This window comes from Schistocerca gregaria, chromosome 1 (assembly GCF_023897955.1).
Source record: "Schistocerca gregaria isolate iqSchGreg1 chromosome 1, iqSchGreg1.2, whole genome shotgun sequence".
NCBI classification, from domain to species: Eukaryota; Metazoa; Arthropoda; class Insecta; order Orthoptera; family Acrididae; genus Schistocerca; species Schistocerca gregaria.
In genome coordinates, this window is record NC_064920.1 from 693,063,127 (window position 1) to 693,087,670 (window position 24,544).

Sequence of the window (24,544 nt, forward strand, 5' to 3'; positions counted from 1 at the left end):
CTTGGTTTCGGTGTCTCCCAGTACTACGTTTGGTGTATGTGGTTTATGACTCTTTATATGAGGAAACTCTGGGCAGAATATCCTTATAAGTGCATGTGTAACCAGTACAGAGAGATGGAGAACAGGGACAGAGATGGATTGGGGATCATAAATGCTTATTGTAGTGACCAGGCTGTGTGAGTGAGTCTCACGAGCAGCGCTCAGTGGATAGTATCTGCAGAGGGACTTATGGCCGTAGCACTCTCCTCATTCCACCTAGGATCCTTACAGTCAGACAGGAGCGAGCCGGTTTGCAAAACATTTTATCTGGGCCAGGCTGCAGTCAATCGCGAAGGCAGCCAGTTGGCAGAAAGAGGGTGGAGGGAGCCATCTAGGAGAGAGTCATGTAAACTGATCTTTTTTGCAAACGGTGGTAAGGTCATAAAACTCTGTGCATTTACATGTTAGAAGCTGGGACGATATAGACTGAGCGGCTGGTGCACATGTTTAATGGAGGGAAGACTAATCTCCTGATACCAGGGAGTCGTCAGGTTCTGTCAGCGAGAAGCAAAAACGTTTATTTCATGGGCATGACTGTCTGGGAAGCTTAACAACTTATTTTAGCAACTGGGAATGGGCGGCACAAAAAATTAGATATCTCTGTAAGTGAGGGATCGTGGTCCCATCTAGGTAGATGTTTTTTTGCCGAAACATGACCATGCTTACCGTGAGAACGACGTCTTCCAAGTCCAAAATCTACTATTTTCAGACATGAGAGATTTGGAGTTGCTGATTGGGTTCTCTCAGGTTATACAAAGTGAAGGCTTGCTTCCCCCGTGTGGGAGTCCTGGTGCTGCGTCTGGATTGCCTACCAGGCCAAAAGAACAGTCAAGATGGGAGAGTCAATGAGTAGAATATAGTTTGATTGATTGTGCAATGTAGGGCAGTTTCATATTTGCTAATTCGGCTTCTGTACCGAGGGCTGATGGAAACTGGTTGCGTTTGTTTGTCGACGTTGTCTTCTGGTCGTGTTCTGAAGAACTTCAGGACTTTCCCTAGTGGATGAGGCATGTGGTCAGTATCTTATGCTGGACTAAGAGCCAGTGGCAGTTTCCATCTGTACCGTCACTGGTACTGCACCTCATTTCAGACAGATCATGTGTCATAAGAGTGGACTTATTCGTCATGAGTCGGCCATCTGACGTTTGTCAATTCCAGCATGCACTGTCATGCCTTTGAGTCAAATTGGTCTGGCCAGACCAGCGAATGGGCGCACCTCACACTGATGAAATCGCAGCGATATCAGAGCTCTGATAGGGAAATTTCCCGCGTTCTGATGATCGGAACGCCAGACTGCTTAGTTTGCAAATTTTCGAGGATAAGTCAGAACATTACAGCTGCCGCAGCACACCTTTTTCTGCTGCCGCCTGAATCAAGGTGAAAGGGTAAGTATTGCTGCACACGCGAAGGGTTGTTAAATGATATGCACAGCTACCTGTCTTCAGTGGAACCATAGTTTGCGCTATAGTTGGGCCTCACAATGGATTCATGTAAACAAAGTCAGACTGTGTTGTAAAAGGGATTAATTCAGGGGAGAATTTGTATACCTCCCCCCCCCCCCCCCGCCCCAAATGTATGATTTGCCAATCAAATATCATTCCTTTTCCGATTTGCGTTTGTCATTTTTGTGAATGATTTATCATGTAGTTGTAGTTACAAAAGGCTTAATAGAACTTGTCAGTATTTTGTAAACTTAACTGCGCCACAGTTCTCATCACACTCCTTGACTTATTCACTGTTTTTATTTTATTGTTGTGTCCACCAGTTCAGTCTTATTAAGTTAGTTAATTTCATTATTAATTTGAGTTCTGAAAGTGAGCAAAAGCATAGGTAACAAAAGTGTCATTAGTAAATCACTAATTCATTTGCATTAAGGGTGTAGCTCACGATTTGAAGGTTATTGAGAAGATGGTAAAAATAATAACATCACTCAGACATATATTTATGATTAAAGCAAGCGACGGCTTGCAATGGGTATAGATCAATTCATAGATACAGAATGACAACGAATGCCACAAACTGATTTGTGCTGACTGCTATCAACGTAACTAGCAGACAAAACTGTGTTTACTGTCTCTACCCCTACGAAAGAGAAAGTGTAAAGCCGAGTCAACGATTGAAACTTCCTGGCAGATTAAAACTGTGTGCCGGGCCGAGACTCGAACTCGGGACCTTTGCCTTTCGCCGACAATTGCTGCACCAACTGAGCTACCCAAGCACGACTCACGCCCCCTCCTCACAGCTTTAGTTCTGCCAGTACCTCGTCTCCTACCTTCCAAACTTTACAGAAGCTTTCCTGCGAATCTTGCAGAACTAGCATTCCTGAATGAAAGGATATTGCGGAGACATGGCTTAGCCGCAGCCTGGGGGATGTTTCCAGAATGAGATTTTCACTCTGCACCGGAGTGTGTGCTGATATGAAACTTCCTGGCAGATTAAAGGTGTGAGGACGAGGCGTGAGTCGTGCTTGGATAGCTCAGTTGGTAGAGCGCGAAGGCAAAGGTCCCGAGTTCGAGTCTCTGCCCGGCACACAGTTTTAGTCTGCCAGGAAGTTTCATATCAGCGCACACTCCGCTGCAGAGTGAAAATATCATTCTCGAGTCAACGGTTGCTGAGATGTGTGTAACTGAATCTGAAAATGTCGCCTTTATGGACTAGTAAAATCATTAAACTATTGCCACCTGTTAGCTAAATTTGGCAGCGGTCCCGAAGCAGTCAATACACGTCATCATCGTTCGATACCTATTGATTTGATTACTCTGATCGACCACCGAGCCGTGACTCTTCTTGGAGCTAGCAGATAGTATGCTGGTCGGCTTGACGTCCTTGCAGCGTGGCATCATGATGAAATTGTGGAAGCTGTCTGCATCAGAGGTAAGTGTTCTACTTGCCTTTCGTGTGGCAGTCTACTTTGATGCGCAGGCCCAGCCATCGGTGGTGTGAGATATTTGGCACAGGGAGGCAGTGGGAGCGGGCAGCGAGTGCCAGAACTCACCCTTCTTGCGGCGGTCTATGGTGATGGGCAGGCCGTCTTCGCGGCGCCACATGATCTTGGGCGTGGGGAAGCCCTCCGCCCTGCAGGTGAGCGTCAGGTTCTGGTGCTCGCGAACCGCCACCGTCGACAGCGTAGACTCTTCGTCAACGATGGTAGGTGGCACTGTGGAAGAACGGCTCAGTTGTCTCTTACGTTGGTGATTGCACGCAGTGTGCAATATCTGCGGAAGTATTCTGTTCAGAGTTAATTTTGTCTTGGTTCTTTCTGAAGCCTTTACAACCATCAAAAAGTGACAGAGTATAAAATTAGCATGAAACAAGTATGCAGTACGAGACAAGGAAAGACTAAAAATCGAGGAGATAGAAAAACTAGAGACGAAAATATTGAGAAAGACTTACGGGACAGTTCAGAAATACGGGATATGTGTAAAGAGATTGATAAAAGCACTACACGAACAGGAAGAAAGGATTGCAAACAATATCAACAAAGAAAGGAGCTAAGTTTCACGGACACATACATAGGATGAACGACTACAGACTGACCATGAAGTCACTTGGTACAGTGGCGACTAATCCACTGAAAACCAACTGGATAAAGAAAACAATGGGTGATCTCAAGAAGCTAAATATCTTCACAGATAATACAACAGACATATAAAATACAGAAAAAAAGCAGAAAACAGAAACTGGAGCAAACGTTCAAAAAATTTGTGTGTGTGATTTCCTAAGGGACCAAACTGGTTAGGTCATCGGTCCCTAGACTTAGACACTACTTAAACCAACTTATGCTAAGAACAACACACCAGTCCGTGGCATGAGGCTGCAACCCGCGCGGCCATTCCGTGCGGCCGCAACAGTTCAAACAGTAAAAAAGGGAAAGAACTGGGCAGAAGAGTGAAAGAAGAAACTGGTTGAATATATGAGAGGTTTTTGGGAAGAAAGACAAAATATTGATTGTGCTTTGGCGTTCTCCTTAAGTTGGAATTACAAATAATAATAATAATAATAATAATAATAATAGTACAGTAGAACATGCATCTAGGGCACCAGAGTCTCCATCATAGATTACTTTAAATTAAAATAAAAAAGAATATACTTCACATGTAGAACATGCATCTAGGGCACCAGAGTCTCCATCATAGATTACTTTAAATTAAAATAAAAAAGAATATACTTCACATGGATTGAAGAACATCGATATCTTAAGGAACATGAGAGTAAATTCAAATGAAACAAACGAGGAATGAAAACAGAAGGAACAGAGATGACACAAACTGGGCACTAGATGTGGGAGAGGCATCTGGTGGCGTAAAGGGCGCAATTCTCAAGGAATTCAAATACACTTTTGGAGAAATAGATGTTCGAGTGAAAAGTTAAAGATCAAAGTGGTCAAAATAACAGACGTATTTAAAGGACAGAAGTATTCATTTGTATAGGAGAAGGAATTCAACAGATATTTAGAATAAAGAGAAATATTTATTGTAATAGTACTTGTGGTAACCCAAAACAAACGAAACAGAAGTGTATGAAGAAAAGGGACATTTCCGTATCCGATATCTGTAACCGTATGTATAGTAACATATGTGAAAGTATATCATCGGAAAGGCAGGTATGAGAATTTTAAGGAATTAGGCAGTAAAATATGAGTATAACGAAGTATTGTAATTCTTCAGAAAAGTCTGTGCCGCTTCTTACGTAGAAAAGTTTGTGCCGCTCCAGATAACACCCAGATTTTTGACTGTGTTGATATTCTTCGTACACTTCTTCTGTCATGAATCTGTTGCTCTGAAGTTTTCATGTGGCAAATACATCGCACTCTGCTGGAAACTTTTCCTTGTTTGCATCCACTCATTAAAACGTGAGTTTCAGTCTTCCAATTAATGTCCATTCGACTCCCTAAAATGTAAGTTACTTAAGAGGGCAATGACCTTATTGCAGAAGAAGTGTTGACTACTTTCAGCGGGCGAAGGGAGCGTATAAGGAGAGGACTACAGGTAAGAGATGCATGACTGATGGTACTGACCAATTAATTTAATTCATGAGATTTGATACCAGTTTAAGATGTCATGTCCAACAGTAAGAGGTGTACCTGCAGTGAAGAAATGGAAGCTAATAGAAGGTAACAGGCATTGAACATTGGCCAGGTAAGCAATGAAGTAAAGTAACTCTAGAACACTCTAGAAATGGGACAGCGCTCGTAATTCACGGGCAGATTAGGAAGTCTACCGCGTGGTAAGACAGCGTAAGTGTTTTTTTTTATCCGAAGCCCGTCTGCTGGCAGGATTTTGGCCACGGCTGAGCTGCTGACTACCAAGAAGGTGAAATGACGCAGTGCCGCGCCACATATGATATTTCTAGCAGGGTTTTAACCAATGAGGACGTTATGTCGGACTGCCTACTATCCTAGCACAAAGAGGTCACCATTCGAGCGACAAATAAAAAAAAAGAAGTATAAATCATCAAAATTAAAATGTTATCAGAGCTGTCAATGTAAGGTAATTAAACAGAGAAAATATTAATGAGTATATTTAGTTTCTGTATCTTCTAATTAATAAGTTACCGTGCATCTATTTAATCACAGTAATTAGAAATGATAGCGGTTAACATAGTGTCTAACGAAAGGCCTCCATAGACGCGTAGGATGATTTCTCTATCATAAATTGTTAAGCAAAAGTGACTGATGCTGGCAATACTTAATTATAAAGAGTAACTGTGATTAGCCGCATTAATTAGAACATAAAAAGACATCATGTGATTGATTTAGACATAAGCTATGAATATGTAATACATTTAGCAAAAATACATTTTTTACTATTAATTTAAAAAAATGCTAGGTTCGGAAAAACACTACGAGGAACTGCTGATCTGATTATGCCGACTTACAGAGGCTAAGAAGTTAATACGAATTCATGTCCATACATTAAGAGCACGCTATTAACGATTGAGATTAATTTAACATTAGAATTTCTTTATTCAGCAATATTTTTTTGTAAATGCGGACGTAAAATCACACAAAGTGTATCAATCGTACTTTTTTACAGTACACATCTGAAGTCGAAACAGCGCGTCTTATGAGCTTTATTTTAAGAAATATATTTGTACTGTGTGGAGAGTGTTGGTGGTTATCGATCGTTTGTAAAGTGGATCGCCATTTTTTCTATACAGGGTGGTCAGAAACACACTTAAAAGCTTGTAAGAGCGTTGCAGGGTAGGTTGTGCTGAGAAATAGTAGTGATAAAGAAATTCGAGACGTTGCGCCGTTTCCGTGTTAATTAGCATCAAAGTTCGCCAATCAGGCCTTTGCGGAAGCAAATTCCAGCGGCCCGCCAGAGCCTTCTTCTTCGTTTGGTTTCCTAAAAACAGACAAGATAGCGACACAAAAATTGGGCATGGGTCGATATAAAGGAGCGAACCCGAGACAGAGCCTGAGCAGTCCCGTGTGTTATCATCTACGCTATGAGAACAACTGATACCAGTAGTATCTGGGGAGAGGGTGGGGAGGGGAGGGGGAGGGTACATGAATTTTCGCACACAACGGCCTGGTTGCCTAAGCTCTGTGCTAATTGGGTTGGGTTGTTTGGGGGAAGAGACCAAACAGCGAGGTCATCGGTCTCATCGGATTAGGGAAGGAAGTCGGCCGTGCCCTTTCAAAGGAACCATCCCAGCATTTACTTGGAGCGATTTAGGGAAATCACGGAAAACCTAAATCAGGATGGCCGGACGCGGGATTGAATCCTCGTCCTCCCGAATGCGAGTCCAGTGTGCTACCACTGCACCACCTCGCTCGGTCAGAGCTAATTAACTTGGAAACGGCGCAACGTCTCGAATTTGTTTCTTCACATTTATTTCGGAGCTCACGTACTCTCCAATACTCTTACAAACTTCTCAGACTGTTTTTGACCACCCCGTATAAGGAGGAGCGTACATAGTGGGAGCGTCTTTCGAGTAAGAGGTTTTGATAAGTACACACCACGTTGCCCAGGCAGTAAAGCAGTGGTAACTTAGAAATTTCCTGGTGCTATGTATTAAAACAGTCTTTAGTTTTCCGCTACTTTGGATTTTACAATCAGCTAACAGAATTTGTTAACATGTTACCAACACATTGTAAGTAGCGGTATGCTTACCAATTAGAAATGAATTTTAGAGTAATTAAGTTATATGAAGCTTACAGTGAACTGTTTTAATATCGCGAAGTGTGAAAGTACTCCGAGATTGCTTTGGACCGTGACTGGAGTTCCTGTGAACTAAGTGTGGTCAACGAGATTGAGAATCGGCTCTCCACTACAACCTCGCACAACAGACAATTTAATTATACTGAAAGGCAAACGTTCTTTCTGTGGAGAAAAGCGACTGACGTATGATAAACTTTTGTTTATTTATTTTAGATACAATCACTGAGCATGTTAACAATTATTAGCGATTTTTGGTATTCAGTTTGCTATCTTCATATAACGCTTGCCGTGTACAGTTTGTTCACCATTTATCGCCTATGACGCGTGGGATCTGAAGACTGCCAATGTATGACTGAACATGGTAATTACTATTAGCAAAAAATCAATGTTGGTTCATATGTTATTTCAAAGCAATTTTGTGACATGGAGAGTTAATACAGAACACTGCAGTTCTTTAACGTTTATGAGTCCATCTTCAGAGTGAGGCGTAGCACCGTATACCGATCTTGCCTTGGAGGCGGTTAAGTGAGAGATGTGTCTCAGAGCTGATGGTAACGCGAGACTTGACGCGCACGTAGTTTATGTATCAGCCGATAGAGGACAATATTGGGTAGGGGACTGATTTACTTTCGATTGTGCCCACTAGAGTGCACTAGAGTAATAGAATGTTTTTCATAAACTGTTCTAGTATTTTTATAAAGTGTTATTAAGTCTTTTGTGTATGTAAAATGTTATAAATGTGTTTTAGCAGTATGAGTGATGCATGAGTGTGGTTTAAGGTTAGTATGAAGATAATTGTTTAACGAGTTATGTAGTAGGATTTAGTGTGGGATCATTTCGAAGAAGTATGGATATGGACAAAGGGGATTTTTGTAGAACAGATTTGTAAAGTAAGTTTATGGTGAAGCGAAAGTTAATTCAGGTATAAATAACAATAGTAAATAATTTTATGCATGAGCAAAACTTCAGCATATTAGATAATTACGTCGGTAAAAAGTGCAGTCGTTAGGTTACTATTTTGCGATTAGTTATTGATGAAAAGCGCGGATTGACGCGGGAGAGTGTTGTTTTGCTATTGGCTGTTGAGTAAACTGACCAATGGTAAAGCAAGATTATTCGCGCGCGTTTCTTTGCTGGTAGAGAACACTTAAAGTATTATGGAGAGGAGTAGAAGCCTAGCCATGAAACAGTTCGGACGTGTGTAGTAGTAGTTCCGATGGAAACGTTAAGTCGCCCGTTCTAGCAGTGCTTCATACATCAAATGTGGTAAAGTGACGGCATAATTATTCTGATGGGCATGTAGAAATTTCGGAATTTTTGAGTGAATTTTGTGACGAGAAAAGACATATATTCCGCGTGGCGTATTGAGCAGGTCGGTGACTAAAAACTGTGACTGCATTTGGTACCAACAGACTTAATATTTGGCGAGCATTCTCAACCAAACACAATACGTATTTTTGTAGCTATTACGTTTTCGGCAAATGCAACACCATAAACTTGCTAACGTGGGTGAAAAGGATTGTGGGTAACTGTGTTAAGACTAGCAACGGCTTGGCAGTGATACTTGTTCACCTCAGTTTCAGAATATATTAATTGAGGACAAAATTTCCAACCTTTCATTTCGTGTGAAAACTTTGTCCCCAAACGAAGATTAATGACTTTAATTGCAGCCTGGTTCACGTCGAAGTACAGTAGGTTTCGCTCGGCCTTCCTGCTGATGATCTGCTGAGACAATGTTCACAGGTAGGTGCAGGTTCGTCGTAAAAGGGACGGAAAGAACCGCGCCGCCGCAAGAGATCTTATTCACCTGTGGATAATGTTTACCCTGGAGGTATTTCGCAATAGCGGCATTTCCATAGTGTTAAAAGTGTCCACAAATAGCTGGGAGAGCGCGATCAAGACTTTAGTTTGATTGCACTTCAAATTCAGTTGCCTTAAGTCTCTCTGAACAGCTATGGAACAGCCAGGCTGGCTGTCTGAGTCGCTTTGTTGTTGCTAAGGGATGTAGCGTAGGAAATGTGAAGTGAGATATGCAGGAGCCCAGCCAGCGCCTACTTGATTCTCCTTCACCTCGAGCAACTGCTGCACGCTACAAACGGTGGTCATTGTTTAACATACCCTGACGACAACACAAGAAATGCGCCCAGCTTGCCAGCGCGCTCGCATGAGTATGAGGGCCCTGGCGGGCTGCCGCTGCTTACCTACGACCTCGAGGAAGCCGACCTGGCTGATCATGGGGTTGGTGTTGACCTGGCACATGTAGGAGCCGCGGTCCTCCTGCTGCGCGTCGCTCACGTGCAGCAGCCACGTCTTCTGGTTGTCGTGCGACACGCTGAAGCGCGGCACGCGCGCGATCACGTGCCGGTGGATCGTCAGGATCATCTGCCGGTCCATGTGGATCCACGCCACCTGCAGCACAAGCGAACACATTGCCATTCATCACGACTCACCGCTGGCTTGCAGTGTTTGCTAAGTTTAGGGGGGTAGGGCGTCAAAGGGGCCGACTTGGAGCAGGAGAGGCACCACAGGACGTTTCAATTTCCAGTGTCTATACTTTTACAAATAAATTCCTAAAACTTTGACAGCATGACCAGGAAGGATTCAGAATTCACATTCATGGCAGTGGAAGTTCTAAAACATAACGAAGTAATTTCTATTACGGGTGAAATTTCAGCATTTTTTTCACTTAGTAATAGCAGCATTTGTTGCTATAGGTCCACTTTTCTTCATAAATAAGAGAGATTCTTCGATGAATTTTGCACAGTATACAAATCATACTTAAAGGTGTATGAAACTCTGGAATTTTCCTAATCTATTAAAAACTGTGGTAAAAATTGAGGTAATTAACTATAAAATTTATCTTTTTTCAAACATGAAGTTTAAAATATAACAGTTCATTCATTTTTTCATAAATTGCATGAATTCTAGAGTTTTATACACCTGTGAGTATGGTATGTATACTGTGCAAAACTCATCGAAGAACCTCTCTAACATATGAAGAAAAGTGTACCTATAGCAACAAATGCAGTCATTGGTAAGTGAAAAAATGATGAAATTTCGCACGTAAACAAATTTATTATGTTATGAACCATGGACCTTGCCGTTGGTGGGGAGGCTTGCGTGCCTCAGCGATACAGATGGCCGTACCGTAGGTACAACCACAACGGAGGGGTATCTGTTGAGAGGCCAGACAAACGTGTGGTTCCTGAAGAGGGGCAGCAGCCTTTTCAGTAGTTGCAGGGACAACAGTCTGGATGATTGACTGATCTGGCCTTGCAACATTAACCAAAACGGCCTTGCTGTGCTGGTACTGCGAACGGCTGAAAGCAAGGGGAAACTACAGCCGTAATTTTTCCCGAGGACATGCAGCTTTACTGTATGATTAAATGATGATGGCATCCTCTTGGGTAAAATATTCCGGAGGTAAAATAGTCCCCCATTCGGATCTCCGGGCGGGGACTACTCAGGAGGATGTCGTTATCAGGAGAAAGAAAACTGGCGTTCTACGGATCGGAGCGTGGAATGTCAGATCCCTTAATCGGGCAGGTAGGTTAGAAAATTTAAAAAGGGAAATGGATAGGTTAAAGTTAGATATAGTGGGAATTAGTGAAGTTCGGTGGCAGGAGGAACAAGACTTCTGGTCAGGTGACTACAGGGTTATAAACACAAAATCAAATAGGGGTAATGCAGGAGTAGGTTTAATAATGAATAGGAAAACAGGAATGCGGTTAAGCTACTACAAACAGCATAGTGAACGCATTATTGTGGCCAAGATAGATACGAAGCCCACACCTACTACAGTAGTACAAGTTTATATGCCAACTAGCTCTGCAGATGATGAAGAAATTGAAGAAATGTACGATGAAATAAAAGAAGTTATTCAGATAGTGAAGGGAGACGAAAATTTAATAGTAATGGGTGACTGGAATTCGAGTGTAGGAAAAGGGAGAGAAGGAAACATAGTAGGTGAATATGGATTGGGGGGAGAGAAATGAAAGAGGAAGCCGCCTAATAGAATTTTGCACAGAGCACAACTTAATCATAGCTAACACTTGGTTTAAGAATCATGAAAGAAGGTTGTATACGTGGAAGAACCCTGGAGATACTAAAAGGTATCAGATAGATTATATAATGGTAAGACAGAGATTTAGGAACCAGGTTTTAAGTTGTAAGACATTTCCAGGGGCAGATGTGGACTCTGACCACAATCTATTGGTTATGACCTGTAGATTAAAACTGAAAAAATGTGGGAAATTAAGGAGATGGGACCTGGATAAACTGAAAGAACCAGAGGTTGTACAGAGTTTCAGAGAGAGCATAAGGGAACAATTGACAGGAATAGGGGAAAGAAATACAGTAGAAGAAGAATGGGTAGCTCTGAGGGATGTAGTAGTGAAGGCAGCAGAGGATAAAGTAGGTACAAAGACGAGGGCTGCTAGAAATCCTTGGGTAACAGAAGAAATATTGAATTTAATTGATGAAAGGAGAAAATATAAAAATGCAGTAAATGAAGCAGGCAAAAAGGAATACAAACGCCTCAAAAATGAGATCGACAGGAAGTGCAAAATGGCTAAACAGGGATGGCTAGAGGACAAATGTAAGGATGTAGAAGCTTATCTCACTAGGGGTAAGATAGATACTGCCTACAGGAAAATTAAAGAGACCTTTGGAGAGAAGAGAACCACGTGTATGAATATCAAGAGCTCAGATGGCAGCCCAGTTCTAAGCAAAGAAGGGAAGGCAGAAAGGTGGAAGGAGTATATAGAAGGTTTATACAAGGGCGATGTACTTGAGGACAATATTATGGAAATAGAAGAGGATGTAGATGAAGACGAAATGGGAGATACGATACTGAGTTTGACAGAGCACTGAAAGACCTGAGTCGAAACAAGGCCCCCGGAGTAGACAACATTCCATTAGAACTACTGACGGCCTTGGGAGAGCCAGTCATGACAAAACTCTACCAGCTGGTGAGCAAGATGTATGAGACAGGCGAAATACCCTCAGACTTCAAGAAGAATATAATAATTCCAATCCCAAAGAAAGCAGGTGCTGACAGATGTGAAAATTACCGAACTATCAGTTTAATAAGCCACGGCTGCAAAATACTAACGCGAATTCTTTACAGACGAATGGAAAAACTGGTAGATGCAGACCTCGGGGAGGATCAGTTTGGATTCCATCGAAATGTTGGAACACGTGAGGCAATACTGACCTTACGACTTATCTTAAAAGAAAGATTAAGAAAAGGCAAACCTACGTTTCTAGCATTTGTAGACTTAGAGAAAGCTTTTGACAATGTTGACTGGAATACTCTTTTTCAAATTCTAAAGGTGGCAGGGGTAAAATACAGGGAGCGAAAGGCTATTTGTAATTTGTACAGAAACCAGATGGCAGTAATAAGAGTCGAGGGGCATGAAAGGGAAGCAGTGGTTGGGAAAGGAGTGAGACAGGGTTGTAGCCTCTCCCCGATGTTATTCAATCTGTATATTGAGCAAGCAGTAAAGGAAACAAAAGAAAAATTTGGAGTAGGTATTAAAATTCATGGAGACGAAGTAAAAACCTTGAGTTTCGCCGATGACATTGTAATTCTGTCAGAGACGGCAAAGGACTTGGAAGAGCAGTTGAACGGAATGGACAGTGTCTTGAAAGGAGGATATAAGATGAACATTAACAAAAGCAAAACGAGGATAATGGAATGTAGTCAAATTAAATCGGGTGATGCTGAGGGAATTAGATTAGGAAATGAGACACTTAAAGTAGTAAAGGAGTTTTGCTATTTAGGAAGTAAAATAACTGATGATGGTCGAAGTAGAGAGGATATAAAATGTAGACTGGCAATGGCAAGGAAAGCGTTTCTGAAGAAGAGAAATTTGTTAACATCGAATATAGATTTATGTATCAGGAAGTCGTTTCTGAAAGTATTTGTTTGGAGTGTAGCCATGTATGGAAGTGAAACATGGACGATAACTAGTTTGGACAAGAAGAGAATAGAAGCTTTCGAAATGTGGTGCTACAGAAGAATACTGAAGATAAGGTGGATAGATCACGTATCTAATGAGGAGGTATTGAATAGGATTGGGGAGAAGAGAAGTTTGTGGCACAACTTGACTAGAAGAAGGGATCGGTTGGTAGGACATGTTTTGAGGCATCAAGGGATCACAAATTTAGCATTGGAGGGCAGCGTGGAGGGTAAAAATCGTAGAGGGAGACCGAGAGATGAGTACACTAAGCAGATTCAGAAGGATGTAGGTTGTAGTAGGTACTGGGAGATGAAGCAGCTTGCACAGGATAGAGTAGCATGGAGAGCTGCATCAAACCAGTCTCAGGACTGAAGACAACAACAACAACAACAACATGTTTTTGAACTTCCACTGCAATGGGTGTGAATCCTGAATCCTTCCTGGTGATGTTGACAAAGTTTTATGAATTTATTTGTAAAAGTATAGACACTCGGAATTAAAATGTCCTGTGGTGCATCTCCTGCTGCAAATCGGACCGTTTGGCGTCCTACCCCTCTTAAATATTTTCCATTATTAAAAATAAAAAAAAAGGTAATCGAATGACAGCGTCGGCCGACAGACCACTGCCGTCTAATTGGAGAGCTTTCTCTTACTTAATATACAACGCCACTTTCCTTCACGGCTTGTGGGAATCGTATATTAATTATACCTGTTTAGAGCAAGTGACAGATTGATGAGTGTACAGAATGCTTAAAAATACACTCCTGGAAATTGAAATAAGAACACCGTGAATTCATTGTCCCAGGAAGGGGAAACTTTATTGACACATTCCTGGGGTCAGATACATCACATGATCACACTGACAGAACCACAGGCACATAGACACAGGCAACAGAGCATGCACAATGTCGGCACTAGTACAGTGTATATCCACCTTTCGCAGCAATGCAGGCTGCTATTCTCCCATGGAGACGATCGTAGAGATGCTGGATGTAGTTCTGTGGAACGGCTTGCCATGCCATTTCCACCTGGCGCCTCAGCTGGACCAGCGTTCGTGCTGGACGTGCAGACCGCGTGAGACGACGCTTCATCCAGTCCCAAACATGCTCAATGGGGGGCAGATCCGGAGATCTTGCTGGCCAGGGTAGTTGACTTACACCTTCTAGAGCACGTTGGGTGGCACGGGATACATGCGGACGTGCATTGTCCTGTTGGAACAGCAAGTTCCCTTGCCGGTCTAGGAATGGTAGAACGATGGGTTCGATGACGATTTGGATGTACCGTGCACTATTCAGTGTCCCCTCGACGATCACCAGAGGTGTACGGCCAGTGTAGGAGATCGCTCCCCACACCATGATGCCGGGTGTTGGCCCAGTGTGCCTCGGTCGTATGCAGTCCTGATTGTGGCGCTCACCTGCACGGCGCAAACACGCATACGACCATCATTGGCACCAAGGCAGAAGCGACTCTCATCGCTGAAGACGACACGTCTCCATTCGTCCCTCCATTCACGCCTGTCGCGACACCACTGGAGGCGGGCTGCACGATGCGGGACCGTAGCCGAGCTTCATGGAGACGGTTGCGAATGGTCCTCGCCGATACCCCAGGAGCAACAGTGTCCCTAATTTGCTGGGAAGTGGCGGTGCGGTCCCCTACGGCACTGCGTAGGATCCTACGGTCTTGGCGTGCATCCGTGTGTCGCTGCGGTCCGGTCCCAGGTCGACGGGCACGTGCACCTTCCGCCGACCACTGGCGACAACATCGATGTACTGTGGAGACCTCACGCCCCACGTGTTGAGCAATTCGGCGGTACACGGCGGCGGTGCACAAATGCTGCGCAGCTAGCGCCATTCGACGGCCAACACCGCGGTTCCTGGTGTGTCCGCTGTGCCGTGCGTGTGATCATTGCTTGTACAGCCCTCTCGCAGAGTCCGGAGCAAGTATGGTGGGTCTGACACACCGGTGTCAATGTGGTCTTTTTTCCATTTCCAGGAGTGTAGTTTCACGTATTACTACAAGATATCGCACTAGTCAAAACGAGAAGAAAAGTTTTTTGTAAACACACTATACAGTGTGGTGTCACGAAAGAAGGGACAGAAGTTAGTCATGTACGGCGCTGAATTCGTGGGATGTGTAGCTAAGGATCAATCTTTGACACTATCAGGATTCATAGATGGTGGGTCCTCTCTCAAGATTGTCATAACCTCTTCCTTTCAGCATACAAATCAAATCCATTTATACTTATTTCCAATACTGCGTTGACAAACTGAGGACGCGAGTACCATTGACTCAAAGTACACACATCATAAAAAGTTTTGCATCACCCCGGCTCCCAGAGCTACTGAAGATACGCGTTGACTGTGGATATTGTATCACAGATACAGTTCCTTTGACTGTTCAGAGATGTCACTAAACCTGACCAAAGACGTAAACAACCAGGCATGAGCAGCGCCTATTAGACGGAGGGGTCCGACAGCCGATCAGTTCCAGTCACTCCACCAGGAAGGAGGTACATGGCTCGTGTTCCCTGTAGTTCAACCAAGCCTAGACGGCCAATACCGCGGTACGGTCGCGTCCGCATTGTTACTTATGCCACGAAGGGCACCCAAGAAGAGAAGTGTCCACGCGTCTCGGAGTGAACCAGAGCGATGTTGTTCGGACATGGAGGAGATACTGACAGACAGGAACTGTCGATGACAACCCTCGCTCAGGCCGCCCAAGTTCTACTGCTGCAGAGGATGACGGTTACCTACGTATTACGGCTCGGAGGAACCCTGACAGCAACGCCACCATGTCGAATAATGCTTTTCGCCCAGCCGTAGTGGTGTTGCGACTCAAACTGTGCGCAATAGGTTGCATGATGCGCAGCTTCACTCCCGATGTCCATCTTTGCAACCACAACAGCATGCAGCGCGGTACAGATCGGCCCAACAACATGCCGAGTGCGCCGCTCAGGATTGACATCACGTTCTCTTCACCGATGAGTGTCGCGTATGCCTTCAACCAGACTTGTCATGGGAGACGTGTATGGAGGCAACCAGGTCAGATTAAATGCCTTAGACACACTGTGTCCAGCGTGTGCATCAAGATGGAGGTGCCCTGCTCATTTGGGGGTGGCATTATGTGGGGCCGACGTACGCCGCTGGTTTTCATGGAAGGCCCCGTAACGGCTGTATGATACATGCCTTCCTCCGACTGGTACTGCAACTATATCGGCAGTATATTGGAGAGGCATTCGTCTTCATGGACGATAATTCGCACCCCAATCGTGCACATCTTGTGAATGACGTCTTTCAGGATAACCTCATAGCTCGAGTTGAGTGGCCAGCATGTTCTCCAGACATGAACCCTATCGAACATGCCTGGTATTGGTTGAAAAGGGCTGTTTATGGACGACGTGACCCAACAACCACTCTGAGGGATCTACGCTGAATCGCCATTAAGGAGTATGACAATCTGCACCAACAGTACCTTGACGAACTTGTGGATAGTACGCCACGATGAATACAGGCATGCATCAATACAAGAGGACGTGGTACTTGGTATTAGAGGTACTGGTGTGTACAGCAATCTAGACCACCACCTTTGAAGGTTTCTCTGTATTGTGGTAAAACATACAATATGTGGTTTTCATGAGCAATAAAAAGGGCGGAAATGAGGTTTATGTTGATCTCTATTCCAATTTTCTGTACAGGTTCCGGAACTTCGGAGCTGAGGTGATGTGTGTAGATCCGAATATGTGTAGTGACGTTTACATATTCAATAAAGTGTGTGCACGCTGTGTTTATAACCGATTTACGTTTATTTTCTTCATATAGTTCAATAATTGTCACAATGTATGTGGAAATACACACTGCTGAACATCCGACACATGGGTGCATGTATTATATTAAGTCCATGGATTAACTTCGGTAATGAAGACTATTCAAGTTTGATCGTCACGTCAGTGTACTGTATCTTTGAAAAGCAACTGAAAAGGCCCAAAATTACTAAACATACTTTTGGGAAACAACTACAAATGCAGATTGCAAAAGCAAATTTTTATCGCCAAGCTGAATTAATTATAAACAAGTTAACAATTACTAGAGATGATTGTGAGAAACGTAAGTTGAATTATTTTCGATGATTTGTTCTAACTAAGTGTACCGTTCGTATGAATATTTTGGATAATGTCATGCCACTTGAAATGTCAATTTTTATTTTATTTTCCGTGATATCGCACAATTTCCGCCTTAGGCCATTTTCAATAACCGTTGTAAATATTTTTTTTAAAAATATCCTCTACTCATGCTACTATGTAGACTATAAGTATCTATGACACGTGTACCTATCATTGCAAATAAAAGTGTAACGTTGGCTTAAGTTCTTTGTACCAAGGCCTTCGCTGAACCATTTACCATAAACCTGTGTTGAGTCATAATCTGTACGAGTGTGATTATGCATTGTAACGTCGTGACGCGCTACCACATTGGAGCTACTAGTTGTATAGTTTTAAATTTTACATACAGTATCTTCATATATAAATCATTCAGGAGACAAGTATGATAATATTTTCCATAGCAGATTTTTTTTCATAAAGCAACTGCAGTTATGGACTATGCGGCTGGTTCCGGCGGAGGCTCGAGTCCTCCCTCGGACGTGTGTGTGTGTGTGTGTGTGTGTGTGTGTGTGTGTGTGTGTGTGTGTGTGCGTGTGTGTGTGCGTGTGTGTGTGTGTATTTGTCCTTAGGATAATTTAGGTCAAGAGTGTGTAAGCTTAAGGACTCAGGACCTTAGGAGTTAAGTCTCATAAGATTGCATAAAGCAACAGTTAAGAAATGGCTCTGGTAAGTTATGGTATCAATTGTAATTTCTATTCTGTTCAATCACTGCTTTCAACTTTAACTAGTAAGTGATGTACAGGAGAACTAATATTGCTTCTTTTTTTTACAAAAAAAGAAGCTTTTGAACAGATTACTTCTGCAATAGACTCTTCAATAAACGTGGAGAAACATGTGATTCCAATCGAAGTAGCCCTTATGAAATTTCCTACTGGTATACATAAAAACGCATTCTTTTCAACCATTCGATTACGTATTTTTAAAGTTTTCCATGGTTTTGATGTCGATGTTTTCTGAGGCTCAACAACTAGCATTGTTTCTTCAGTGACGGAGAATGAATCTCCGGTGGCCATATTAAAGGAAACAGACCGACATTTTATTGACGTGATTTACAGCAACTCCGGAAAACATAAATCGTGCCGGTCTGACGGAGGTATGGATTCCGGCCTTCCAGCCAGTGTCTTAGCTTGCGCGCTACCAGGCGAAACCTACAGCATTTGCCACACCAGAGAGTGGTTTTTCTATTTTTTCTCTAAGCGTGAACATCTTTTAGGAGACTAGCAGTATTTTTTCTTTTTACAGGTTATTCACATAATTGTTGCAATATATTAATTTTGAAAGTATCCAGCGTTAATTTCTGGTCCTTGATTAGTTACCTCTATTTTGATGATAGAAAAATTATCGTTAATATTTTATCAACAGCTTCTGATTTACATGTATTCTGACTTGATGTTAACGTCACGTTGTACAAGGCGTCTAAGAAATCTTAAATTGTAACGCTGTAGAAAGTGGAACGTGAATTACAGTTTGAACACTAATTTATGTCCAGAGTCGAATATCTTCTCCGTTGCAGCAAAAAAACATATAAGACTGTGTTTCACTCGGCCACTTATGCAGGGTGAAAAATCTAGAGTAATTTATTGTGTCTCTAGTAACGGTTACGCTTATAGCCAACAGACTAATGTGATGCCGTTGCCCATCGACATGTGCTGTTGCAGTTATAACAACAAGACGCTGATCAGCAGAGGAAGAAGATACACAATGAATGAAGTAGCTCGTGAATGCGGAACGTATGTAACTTAACATCAATAAGCCCACGGGACAATTATCAGTCATTCAGTGCAAGGGCCACACCCCACCTTACTGGGAGAGCCTGTATTCCCGTATGGTACCACTCTACTGGTCGACGTCCGAGCCAACTTCTTGCTGCATCAAGCACGTCTCCGTCATCCACGTACTGCTTCCTGTGGAGTGCATCCTTCATCAGGCCAAACAGATGAAAGTCGGAAGGTGAGACATCCGGGCTGTAGGGTGGATGAGGAAGAGGAGTCCAGTGAAGTTTTGTGAACTCCTTTCGGATGTGCAGTCTTGTGTGAGCCCTTGCGTTGTAATGGGGGAAGAGAAGTTCGTTTGCATTTTTGTGGCTATAACTCGCTAAAAATGTTTCTTCAGTTTCCTAAGGGTAAGACAGTACACTTCAGAGTTGACCGTTGCACCATTCGCACCGTCAACAGAACAGTCTCTGCTAACAGTATACTACGCCTTCCACATCGCTGGCAACGGGTTCTACACAACGCTGGTGACTACTTTGAAGGACAGTAACGGGCTCAAACACGTATTTCTTTTGTATCGGTTGTGAATAAATAGTTGCCATTAATTAAGATCAAATCCTCGTATTTATTTAAATGAGCACAGTTTTCACTCCCCAGCTGAGAATCATTTTGTTCTGAGCAGTTTATTATACAGAGCGCAGACAATTTCATAACATGATCATCTGAGATCTGAATCAGACCACATAAGAGTGTATTCAGGAAAATAAATACAAATTCCATCAAATTAAAGCTGCATTCGCTGACGAGCGTAGGAGCAAACCGATCCAACCAACTCAAGAAGACAACCTCACAACATTCCTTCGATTCAGCGTAGTTTCCTGTAGCAAGATCGGGCGCGTATTTGGTAGAGATGGCACTATGAGGTTGGTGCCTAAGTTCTTAGCGTTTTTGTTTTGCATGTTAGTATGCCGGTTGCTTTGGGTTTATTTGTCAATTGTCATTTTTTATTTGTAGTTCTCATTTTATCATTTGGAGAGAGTGAATCTGTTTCTGCTGGAAAATGGAGTGCAAGTTGAGAAATCGGAACATTTGCGACTGATTCTTTTGCTTGACTTCAGTAGTGGGTTTACAGCAGCGGAGACAGCCAGAAACATGTGCACCGTCTATGGGCATAACGCCATTGGAAAGAGCACGGCAAGAAAGTTGTTTTCTTGTTTTAACGACCATCGTTTTGACGTTAGTGACTCTCCACGTTCACGAAGACCTTGGGAATTTGATGAAGATCGTTTAAACCCATTAATCCACATATGTCCATGTCAGTGTACTCTACAACTGGCAAATGTGATGAACTGTGATTGTTCCACCATCGTGCGACATTTGCATGCAGCGGGGTATGTTAAAAAATCACGTGTATGGATATCGCATGCTCCAAGCCAAAATCACAAAAATCTGCGGGTGGTCATATGTCGATCTTGATTGCTCGTCATCATTTGGCTCGTGAACAACACCAACCGCTCCTATCCTGTATCGTCACTGGTGAAGAGAAATGGTGTCTTTGTGCTAACATTCGCAAAAGAAAGAAACGGTTGAGCCAAAACATAGCAGCAACTCCCCGTACAAAGACCTGCACGCATCCGCAAAAGATAATGTCATGCATCTGGTGGAACAGCGACGGTGCGGTGTGCTACAAATTGCTTTCCCGAGGTGTAACCATCACTACTGATATTTACTGTCAACAACTGAACAGCTGAGGTGTCTTGCAGACGCAGTCCAAGAACACCGAGCAGGGAAACTGCGTGAAGAGATGGTACTCCACGATAACGCCCGTTCGGGTTCTGCTCCACTAACAAAAAACGCTACACTGTAGATGGGATGGGAAGTCAATCCGCAAGCACCTTGTTCACCTGATCTTGCGCCCTCAGATTTTCACTTTTTCCGCTCGCTATCGAACATGCTTCAAAGAACTTCCGTTCCGGATGAAAATTTGTGTCAAACATGGCTCGACGGGTTCTCCGCCTCAAAACCACTTGATTTCAACAATCACGTAACTCAAATGTTACCCCAGCGTTGGCAGACTGTTGTAAACATAGGAAAAGAATAGATTATTGATGGCTGAAGTCCCTGTTAAGTGTATGTATTGTGGGAAGAACGATAGGAATTTATACACCAACCCAATAGAAACGCATTCCTACCTTTGTATAAAATTAGTGACTTGCCGCTTCCAGAAAAACACGGCCTGGATCTGTGAGTGTCTGAAGTCTACAAGTGCCACGTGAACGGGGCGAACATTACGCGGGGCAGGCAAACCGCACCGTAGCCGAGCGCTGCGCTCAACATTGACGGCAGATCTAGAATAGAAACTCCGAAAAGTAGGAAATACTGGAGCGCAGCCCTTTCTGGAGGGCGTAAGATTAATACCGAGAATACGAACATCCTCTACCACTCATCGACTTACTGGAATTCTAAATTAAAACAAGAGGTAGAAATTCGCAAGTAAATTTACAATTTTATAAATAATAAAGGTTACAGTCTCAGCGGAACCTGGAGAAAAGCTCTTGAGTCGGATTCAAATGTGTGTGAAATCTTATGGGATTTAACTGCTAAGGTCAGCCGGACGGAGTGGCCGTGCGGTTCTAGGAGCTACAGTGTGGAGCCGAGCGACCGCTACGGTCGCAGGTTCGAATCCTGCCTCGGACATGGATGTGTGTGATGTCCTTACGTTAGTTAGGTTTAATTAGTTCTAAGTTATAGGCGACTGATGACCTCAGAAGTTAAGTCGCATAGTGCTCAGAGCCACTTGAACCATTTTTTTTGCTAAGGTCATCAGTTCCTAAGCTTACACATTACTTAACCTAAATTATCCTAAGGACAAACACACACACCCATGGCCGAGGGAGGACTCAAACCTCCGCCGGGACCAGCCGGATCGCCTTCGAACAAATAAAACCAAAAAATGTAGCTCTTAAGGGAATCGGTGACTCTGGTGGTGGTCTGTCCACCTTCCGCCACACAATCACGACCAACTGGGGGAGGGGGCATACAGCCTCACTGCTGGTTTGTACATGCGAATCCTGAACTCGATGAGATATCACCTGGCTGATAGAAGTTAGAACACTAGGTGATATCGTCCGACCAACGACAAGCTTGCTCCCGGCAGATAATCATCCCGTGACGAAGAACATGGTGCTTATCTTCGAAAGCTCGAATTTAACTCGACTCGGTCTGAACACCGAGGTAATACTATACAGGAACCAGGGTGTTTATTTACACATTCTCGGCGACCAAGTGTCGTCCTGCTTTTCTATACCTTCATGATGAGTATGATGAGTATGTAGTAGACACTCTCGGCTTTCAAGATGACAACATCCTTGTTCACAGGGCTGGATGTATTCGTTCCTAGTCTGACGAACACTCTGGCGCCCTGTCTCACTTCGGCTGTCCCTGTAAATCATCCTATTTTAATCCTGTAGGAAATGCCTGGGACTACCTGGAAAATGGATGAGACTTATCAATCAACATCGCTTTAATTTTGTAGCTCTACATTATCTGATCATAAATGAGCGGCTTATGCTGCATATGACATTATCAAGGGTAGATGCGCTGTTGCACGCTATTTGCGTGGTGTCTGCTGCAGACGCTTGTTCTTTTTGTCTGTTGTGTTTATATTACTGTTGTTATTATTACTTACGAATAAATCCATTAGGACTACTAAAAGAGATCACAGGAGGGTATTTTAGTTCCTTTGTGCCCCTATTTCTTTCGTCCTCTTCCAGTGAGATTCCTTTCTGTCTTCAGACGATGTTGTCCCAGTCTTCTTCATCGATTTCTGCTCTTCATCTAGCCATTTGTGAATTCTAGAGTCGAAGGTTACGCAGTTTTGGACATATTCTGGAGTAACTTCTTTCAGTTCCAAACCAGTATAGATCTCACCAACCCGTTTCATTGTGTCCGCTTTGACTTTGCCCCTCTTAAACTGCATTTCCTACTGTCGTATAAATGCATATATCTATTTTGATTTCCTGATAGGTTCGAAGTTGCTGTTGTTCATCTGCAAGTTTTGGGTGCAGAAGTTTTCTTAAGATTTTGTGTTCCTTTTTCTCAGTGTTTTCAATGTCTGTTTTTCTGTTCAAAATTAGTGTTAATGATCTATAAACTCATTTCTGTACTTTAATGTCCTAGTTTTATGTGTCTGGAGACATATTTCGTGCTGTAGACATTTTACGCGGTTTGCATATTTAGGCAAATAATTTCGCTTGCTTTCGCTTCAATGCGGACATTTTATGCGGTGTGCAGAATTTGACATCTAATTTCGTTTGATTTCGTTTCAGTGCCTTTGTCGAAATGATTTCAAAGAGATATTTAAATTGTGGACCTTGTTTAATTTTGCCGCATTTCGTCCAGGTGAAATGTGGTGCTTATTTGGTGCAGGGCACGTACTCTGTCTTTTCAAAAGATACAGAACGCCGACTTTTTCTGCAGTTTTTTACATTAATATTAATTAATAATTATAGATGTTGATTTCTCTATATGTCCATTGCAACTGCTACAACCTACTGCCGGCTGGTTCCTGCATCGCAGTCATTTCCTGTCCATCATCTTTATTGAAAATATAATTATCAGCTATTTCAATTTCTGTTATTTCTTCTAAGATTATATCGTGGAAACTGTTTACTGATCTTAGATTGTTGGTTATAATTCTACACTCCTATTGACATACAGTCGCCTTTCAGTGTGTTGAACAGCGCTCAGATAGTGTTTGTTAGCGTGTGATTGAGATACTCTGCCGTAGTTATTCACAGCCGCAGTTCGCTTCAATACAGCCATGTGCATTGCATGTTTAACGTTGGAGATTTTAATTTGCAAAGTAAGGTTTTTATATGGAATGAAGCACGGAAGCAGTGACGCAGGAAAGAACAGCATTAAAATTACCAGGTTACACGTTACATAATTAATTAGACGTGACGCAGAACAGAGAAACAAACTAAGAGAAAACTTGCTGGCAGATTAAAAATGTGTGCCGGACTGACATTAGAACTCGAGATATATGAATTTTTTGAATAAGTGCTCTATTGACTGAGTTGTTTAAGCACGACTCAGGACTCATGACTTTACTTCCTTCAATAAGCAAAGCTGTGAAGGGAGTGGTGAGTCGCGCTTGGGTAGCTCGGTCGTTAGAGCACTTTTCCTCGAGAGGCCTCAATTCGGCATATAATTGTAATGTGCAAGGACGCTTCATATCAACCCACATTTCTCTGCAGAGTGAAAAAAATGATTCTGCAAAACATGAGAGTTTAGATCCGATGCAGTAATTATGTGGTCAGAATACATGGAACTGGATAATTATGTAGATGGAAAAGAAATTTACTATTGAATTTATCCAGTTAGAAAGGAAAACGCAATTGGAAAACCCAGAGCGCAAGGTAAAAATAATTTCGCATGAAAACTTTCTTCGACAAGAAGAATTTTTCTTTGTGGAACGAGTCCTCTGAAATTCATAGTTGATTT

General features: G+C 42.8%; 1 protein-coding gene across 1 annotated transcript in view; it reads right to left on the bottom strand.

Annotated features, from left to right (window-relative positions):
- Positions 1–24,544, bottom strand: part of LOC126302399 (lachesin-like) — a 1,147,869-nt gene that overhangs the window by 247,374 nt on the left and 875,951 nt on the right. Inside the window, exons 3-4 of the mRNA XM_049991738.1 lie at positions 9,407–9,614; positions 3,035–3,196 (exon numbers count right to left, since the gene is read on the bottom strand). Of these exons, the coding sequence (XP_049847695.1) occupies positions 3,035–3,196; positions 9,407–9,614 (370 nt within the window). The remainder of the gene's footprint in view (positions 1–3,034; positions 3,197–9,406; positions 9,615–24,544) is intronic.